Raw genomic sequence first — 8,170 nt, 5'->3', positions numbered from 1 at the left:
AGTCTTCAGGACATGTACTCTGAAATCATTTTGTGGGACAGAAGTGGTAGATGAAGAAAATACAAGGATGTTAAAAGCAAAACAACCCCTAATTTCTGCTGTGTTGGTGTGAAAGTCTTCCTAGCACAGACTAGAAATACTTGAGCAAGGGGCACAAGCGGGAATGTTCAGTCCTGTTGCTTCAGAGTTAACTTTTGGCTCTTGTTCAGAGTTGCACACTCCTTTTTAAACAATTTGTCATGTTAATGCAAAATAAAATGAACTAATGGATGTGTAAGGGAAGTGTGATTGGTAGTGCTTCATAGCATCTCACAGACATCTCATTTGTCATGGAGGGACGGTAAGCAAAGCAGGAAAGGCATCCCCTGACTACAAGCAAAGATCTGCTTCTAAGCAGATTCAGGGTTGCAGAACTTGTATTTTTGCACTCGTTATTCCATTATGTTCACGTGGCTGTTGTTAAATCTGCTGGCTTTACTAATTATCCAAATCTCACAGAATACGTAAACACATATCAGTCCTTCCAGAAGCTGCCACCAACTGCGTGACAACCTGAGCAAAACTGTCAGGTGACTGATGAGTAGCACAGCTCTCCAATGAGCAATGGAAATAAACCTGGAAGGGAATCCTTTTTTATTTGCAGGTGGTCGGTTTATGCTGTGGCACATCACTGAAGGCAGAATCTGTGGACTGTCCAGATGTGCCACAGAAGGTGATGATTGTTCATGTAAGAGCAGGTTGAGTGACCACTAGAGGACAGTGTGCTCAAAACCATGAGCTGGGTGCACAGGGGAGGCGTTGAGAAACATGCCTGCTTTCCTAAGTGATGCCAATGCAAAGAAACAATGGATTTATGGAGTGCTAGATGCAGGAAACTTGCTGCATAATGCCTTTTTCCTAGCTAGAAAAATAAATAGCCTTTACCAGGTTTGATATGCCTGGATACTTAAATTTGTAAGTGATTAGGTATGAGACATCAGCTGCTGTGTGGTGGTAATTCGCCCAAGGTTTGTGTTGACACACAAGTCTAAATACCTGGGAGACTTCTGAGTGAAGTATAACCTTAATATGTTCTGGAAGGTATTGTATAAACTTGGATTTATAGGGTCATTGAGAGGGGGTGGCTGGCAAAAATAACCACATCAAACTACGAAACAACAACAACCCTTTTACTCCAAGTGCTCAAGTGACAAAGTGGCACTGGAACAAGTTGCCCAAGGAGGCTGTGGATGTCCCCTCCATGGAGGCATTTAAGGCCAGGCTGGATGTGGCACTGGGCAGCCTGGGCTGGTGGTTGGTGGCCCTGCATATGGTGGGGGGGCTGAAACCAGACGATCATTATGATCCTTTTCAACCCAGGCCATTCTATGATTCACCCCTCAGTTGCCCCTTTGTTTTTCTAAAGCCCCAGCGTTTCTCTGAGTTACATCTTTGTAATCTGAAACTGCATTAACTATGAAGTCTTTGGTTTAGTATCTGATTAATTTCCTATAGCGTGACAAAATGCATCCAGTCAGGGGATCTTTGGTCTTTATTTCCAGGTTATTTATCTGTATTAGTCTCCCTTTTAAATTCTCTTATCAGTAGCGTTCAAAGTTCCCAGGAGTGATGGGAAATAACACCAGATGTTATACATACATGCAGTAACTGTCCCCAAAGTTGTACTGTGTGCTATGTTTAACAGAGGCTATTTGATATGATGCCAGCCTTAGTTTGCAGTCTGGGCTAAAGCTGAAGTTTGGGCTTAAAAGCTTGACTTCAGGCTGTCAGAATCCCAGTGATCTTTTTTTGGTCATTGTCCATAAAGATGCATTGTGTGGGTTTTTAGATAAACACCTACAGAGTTAACCTGCTGTTTGAGATAAGTAACAAGGCAAGAATAAATAACTACAAATTAGGACTTAATATTTCAACGCTGCAATTAAAGAGGGGTGGGAACAGCCTGATCTGCAGCGATGTACATAATGGCAGAGAGGGTGGGCGGTTGGACTGTCAAACTGCCTTAATTTAATTGCAAACACATGCTGATGAGTCCCCTCCTCCTGGACCTCAGGGCTGGGAAACTTTCTTTTTTGTGTTTGTGTGTGTGTGTCAGCTCCCTGCAGCTCAGAATTGAGGAAAATCCACTGCAGCGAACACCATGCAGATCAAATCTTCAGCTCTTCTGGGCTTTTTGTGTTTTCTCCTCCTGCCTCGTTCCTCCTGTCCATGTCCTCCTCGCTGCCTGTGCTTCAGGACTACAGTAAGATGCATGCATCTGATGTTGGAAACCATCCCTGACATCCCACCTCAGACCAGCATACTGTGAGTAACGGTTTCATTTCGCTGCCTTTCTTATCTGCTTGATGCTGTCCTTGCTGCAGAACTGTCTGCACGTGAATGTTTAGTGAGTTTAGAACATAAGCTGCTGCTTTTGACATTAATTAATTAATGGGGCAGTCAGTTGGGAAAATGCATACTAATAATGCCATAGATTTCCCAATCTATTGGGAAATCAGAGGTCACAAATGAGCTTCTATAAAGGTACACAGTTTACTCTTCAGAAGGTTGTGGGTGTAGGAGAGAGGAAATGCTGCAGGTTGTCTCTATGAGAAATAAACCCAAAAGTTTAATTTTTCATAAATAAAACCCCCTTTTTTTTTCTCTCTAGACTTTTGAGTTTTGGCTTTCCAGTTTCTATCTCAGCTGTGCAAACCAGCTGTAAAGTTTATCGATAAAGCAACAGTTGGGGCATCTCACCTTCACTGAGAAATGAAGATAGACCTGTTGAGTTGGCTGTGCCTTTTGGAGAGGGAGCTGCTGGCTCCATTCAGATGGAGAAGGTGGAGGAAAAAGGCATTAAACACTTGGAGGCTCCTAAATATCTCTTAGTGACTGGTCCAGGAGAGCACTTTCCTGTTGATGTGTGGTAGTAAATCCTATGCTTCTCCTATAAACGTTGCACTAATACTCTTGATGCAGTTTACCTGCTGGCAGCTTGCTGGGACAGGATGCTGGCATGATAACTGTTGCATGCAGGTCTGCTTGGGTGCATGGAGAACACAGAAGTTCTAACAGTAGTGGCACAGTGCAGCTGATATGGTGCAGAATAGAATTCCCTGGAGGCATTCAAGGCCAGGCTGGACGTGGCTCTGGGCAGCCTGGGCTGGTGGCTGGCAACCCTGCACACAGCAGAGGGGTTGAAATGATCATTGTGGTCCTTTTCAACCCAGCCCATTCTATTATATAAATATATATATATATATTATATATAGAATCTGGACTTGCTTTCTCTCTAGACTGGCAATGCTGTGGTTACTGCACAGTGTGATATCATCTGCTTGATGGTTTGTTGCATGCTTTTTGGGTAGTGGCTGTCTGCTCTGCAGTAACTTACAGTCTGAGTGTCCAAATTGTTTCCAAACTTTTTCCCCCCATACAGATTTTTCTGCATCTTTAAGTATTTAATACATGCATACTCTGTTTGTTTTTAGCAAAGCAGTTTGCTGCTGCTTGTTTAAACATATGTCTTACTGGGGAATAATTTGGGTGGTGGTTTTGCTTGTGGGGGGGAACTCATTTCCAAGTTCCATGAAGCTTTATTTTCATTCTTTGTTCTGAACAAGACAAGCATTTGCTGTGGCAATGAATAGCCTGAGTGTGCTTCCTATGAAGATTCCTCGACTGCAGTGGGAGAGAAATGCACTGTGCTCACCAACTTATTTTCAGTACGGGAATGGTGCGTTTCTGAATGATCTCAGACAGCAACAAGCTTTGTTCCTTTATGCTGCAGGGAGTAAGGTGTGACTGCTTATCCATGCAGCTTTAGTAAAAGCACTGGTAGTATCTGTTTGCAATTTAGCTGACATTGAGTTTCTTGTCAGACCCAACCTGGACAGGTGGACAGATTTTGCAGTGCTCTCCCCTGCCATGTCTCATCTACTAACTAGTTTGAATGTGCACTGCTTATAAATGGTCCATGATTTGCATTTGGAAAGCTGGTTTGGTTAGTCGAATGTTGCTAACTATAGCTCTGAATGGGAAACTGTGGTTTTAAGCATTAGCAAAGTCGTGTGGGTGTGCGATATGAAAGCAGTAGTATTTCAATATGAGATGACTGTCTTTATGGGCTGATATTTCTGAGTGGGATTTATGTGGTGTATTCTCTTCTGATTATCTGCATCATTATAAGTAAAACCCATACTGACAATCAGTGATTCCCATAGAGAGTGATGCGAGCTGTTAGCAGATCGTGTGCCTTTGTATGATGTGCAGCAAGCAATGACACTGACTTTCTGCCTGTAAGGATTTGGTGTATGTAAATGCATTTGCCAGCAAGCATCCCATTGTATCCGTTATAAATAGCATTTGAATAATTAAACTTCTTGAATTGTGAAGGATTAAAGAATGTTTCTTAGCCAAGCCCCCAACTGCTCCAGCTTTTTGGTATGTTAATTTTTCTGCTGGAAGGAGGAGAACTGTTCGTTCTCAGTTTGAACACTCAGTGTATAGCAAGAATGGTCTGACCGTAGAGCTATTCCGAGTCAAAAATGTGGGATCGTGATATTTTCCACATTCACCCATTGGTATGAATAGGACCAAGGCTGTGACTGTGGATTCAAACCCCGATCAGAGGCTCCAGCTCTGTTCTCTTGCAGAGCAGCTGCAGCTTCCAGATGAGCATTGCTTTGAAGTTGGAGACTTTCTGACTTCCGTGACTCCGTGCCACCCTCTCCGCAGCGCTCCTTGTGGAGCAGGGAAGTCTCCTTTCCAGCACACGCTGTGCCTCGACCATCCCTGCTGGCGGATGGCCCCCAGGGGTGCTCGCCAGCTGGCGGCCCTTGGAGCAGCCCATGGTCCTCACGGAGCGATGCTGGGGTTGGAATGGGCCCAGCTCTGGGATTGATGAGCTGTTACTGGCTCCTCTTTGGTCGCCATTTTGCTCCTCCCTTCGGAGTCCCAGCTGGGTGCAGCCGAGGACCTGGCCTGGCGTCTGGTTTTAGCAGCAAGCTATTTGTCTTTGGTAACGATGCCTGTTGGTTCTATCCTGGGCAGAGAATAGGACAGCAAGAATGGCTACACGTGTACAGATAAGCTGTAAAAAAAATTCACGATGTTTGAACTGCGAGCATGTTTTGGCTGCTGTTTGTTCAACTGGAACACGATTCTCCAGATGTGATCTGCTGGTTACTGCTGGGATTCACGCCGTTTGTTTAGCCAGCAGCCCAAAGAAGGGAACAGCTGTGAAACATACACTCCGAAAATTTCAATAGGTCTTTAACCTTCAAAGCAGTTTGTTCTACAGAGTGACATTTAAAACAATACACTTTGAAATGTGTGGGCACAGGAGTAGAAGAAATCTATGGAAAGAAGTTCCCCTCTGGCTGGCAGCTAATGGATTGCAATCCAATTATCCGTGGGTTATTCTCCTTTTTGCATTATGCATAGCACATAATGAATGAGCACTTCCAGAGAAACATAGCTGAGGGCACCAGCAAAGACGACGCGGTATCTGGCATCTGAATGCATTGCTGGCATGAGCCGGAGGTGACCCAGTTGCTCACAGACCTGGTTGCTAATTGGGCACTGTGAGCACGGCCAGCTTGATGAGTTTTGTTTCCTGTCATTGCTCTATGTGCTGCGTGGTTGGTGGCTGCTTGTTTCTTCTCCTCTTCCTGCACAGCAGTAGGGAGGGCTGTGCTGGGGCAGGGTGCAGCACTCAGTGTATCTTAGGGAGCATATAAGTGTGAGAGAGAACAACACACGTTTGTGTGGGGAAGGTTCACTAAGAAGATGAGTTCTTGGAAATGCTGCTCCCTTTGTGGTGTCTGTCGTGAGCCTTCAGTTTTTGGGACGCAGAAGGGGATTACTCATTTCCTCTGTGTGTGTGACGGTCATTAAACACACACCCACACATTCTGCTTGTTCCAGGTGTGATCTCTTTCTGATTACCGCTGTAGTATTTTAATCCCCATTAAACCTTTCCGAGGTGACCTAAACCTTCTGTATGTCCTGTTTATAGCAGTCACTTCTTCCCTTCCTGCTTCCTTTCTGAAGGTCTTCAAAGATTATTTCCTTCCTTAGAAGCATTGCAGCATCTTTTGCTCAAACCATCCTAACTCTCAGGGTTGAAGTTACCTCGGCTTTAGAACTCACTGAGCAGTCATGCCCATCATCTGGCCCTTGCATTTGTGCTTTCCCCATCTCCCTTGGCTTCACCGCATCCTTCTTCCCATCCCCAGGACTTTTTGCTGTGCACTTGAACTCAGCTTCCTCAGGGTGGGCTGCAGTATTGGATGAGAGCAGTCAGTGTTGTTCAGTGAAGGAGTTTCTTTGTATTTTGCATAGAGACTTTGATGTTTGTGCTCTTCAGGAGCTAAAAAGCTGGTACCGATGCTACAGGAGACTTTGGGTTGAAGGATGCTATAGCATTTCATTTAAGCTGACGTGTACTACTGCTTTCTGAAGGAGGTATATATATTTCCATGCTCTTTTGCTGCTTCTGCATCAGGGTCAGAATACAGTTCAGGAAGAGGGCAAGTTGTCTTTATTTGATGTGGGCAATATTTTGAATAGAGGAGGCAAAGGAAACACGCATCATGTTAAGAGAGTCCTGCTCTATGCTGACATGAATATCCAAGTATAGATCTAGCTTGTTTGATTAGGATCAGACCTTAATCTCCATGCCAGCTGTTAATACATAATAGCTCGAATTATCTGAGGTTGCCGAGGTCAGCGGTTTGCTGTGCTATCTTCCAACCTGGATGTGTGCAATTGAGTTGGAGGTGTTTGTAGCATCTCCTGTACTGATGAGAGCTGGAGGGGTGTTGAGTGGTAGGAGGGGATACACCAGCAGACACTCTGTCACTGCCTTCAGAAGCCACCCAGAACCACTGCCTGAAACCACTTGTGTGTCTGCTAGCTTGCATGCGCCCCGAACAGTGTGGTAGGCTGAGTGCTGAATTACTGACTGGTTTTTGGCCCAGCTGACAAAGAAGGAGTCCTGAAATGTCTGACCCATCTGTGGGTGCTGAAGTTTCCAAATCTGATTTCAGTAACGTCTGTGGTAAGTTCTTAATTAAAGTCTGGTGTGCCCACTGCTCTGACTTTAGTATATAAGCGCTGCACGGTCTGTTCTGCAGCATGGGGCTCTCTGCATTTATGTGCTCTTTTGTTTCATCCATAATCTTAGTATCTTCTCTATCGCTGTTTCCATGCTGCACATATTTTCACTCCTTGCACAGCTGAAATCTCAGCATCTTAAACCAGTACAAACCAAAATAGCAGAAACTTGGAGTCCCCCCATGGTCTCTTTCCTTCCCTTGCTGCTCAGCTCTCCTTGTAGGGATTTGGAGATGAAGGCTGTCATTTATTAAAGCCATTTGGGGACTCGTGTATGAGAGGGACATTCCTGAGTTGGGGAGCTGATGACAGTGAGTCTGGAAGGCTTCATTCCCATCACAGCAAGGCTGTTCTCCCTTCCTGCCAGGGCTGTTTGGCAGGATGGAGGAACCTGCAGAGCTGACTGCTATGCTCTGTGGTTAATACATAAACAAGCAGCTTTCTGACAAGTGTTCTGGCTCTTCTCATGAGGGAGGATACTTAACTTGAAATCATGTTTAGGATGTCTTTCACCCTTTCTGTTCTCTAGGAAAAGCTGGATGGAGCCTCACTGTCTTAACCCTGTTTGTAAGATAACCTTTGCTCTGTGTTGTCAGTGATGGTTGAGTGGCTACCACTTACCACAACCACTTTGGGTTAAATAATGATTGCTGTGCACAGTGTTGTGAACGCAAAAGATACTTTAATGAAGCAAACACAAATTTCCCTGGAACTACAGTAAAATACCTCTTGTAGCTAATTATCTGGTTAGCTTAGATTGTAATATATGATTCACTAAAAGCCTAAATAGATTATGCAGAAATGGGAGGTTGTTGTACAAGCTGTTGATTGCTTTATAGGCTGTTAATTAGTTAACACAGTGATAACAGCTGAGAGGATCAGAAGGATTCGAGTGCCGTTCTGTGAATACCTGCATCTCCCAATCTACTTGCAAATTCTCTCCTTCTTGATATGCTTCAGGGATGGGGCTGAGCCTCCTGGAGCCAGAAAAGGTAAATTACTTCAATAATAGCAAGCCTGTGGTTGTTCACGTTGCCCAACCTGGTATCCTTGCAGTGCTGTGGTGCTT

General features: G+C 44.6%; 1 protein-coding gene across 3 annotated transcripts in view; it reads left to right on the top strand.

Annotated features, from left to right (window-relative positions):
• Positions 1-377: 377 nt before the first annotated feature.
• Positions 378-8,170, top strand: part of LOC107323019 (peroxidasin homolog) — a 39,190-nt gene continuing 31,397 nt past the window's right edge. For all 3 annotated transcript variants that reach the window (XR_001559133.2, XR_001559131.2, XM_015881701.2), the window contains exon 1: positions 378-2,304. Coding sequence is in view for 1 of the 3 variants with exons in the window: in XM_015881701.2 (XP_015737187.1) it covers positions 2,141-2,304 (164 nt within the window). In the remaining 2 variants the exon portion in view is untranslated. The remainder of the gene's footprint in view (positions 2,305-8,170) is intronic.

The sequence above is a fragment of the Coturnix japonica genome, chromosome 20, assembly GCF_001577835.2.
Source record: "Coturnix japonica isolate 7356 chromosome 20, Coturnix japonica 2.1, whole genome shotgun sequence".
Lineage (NCBI taxonomy): Eukaryota > Metazoa > Chordata > Aves > Galliformes > Phasianidae > Coturnix > Coturnix japonica.
This window is presented reverse-complemented; position numbering and strand designations above follow the sequence as displayed.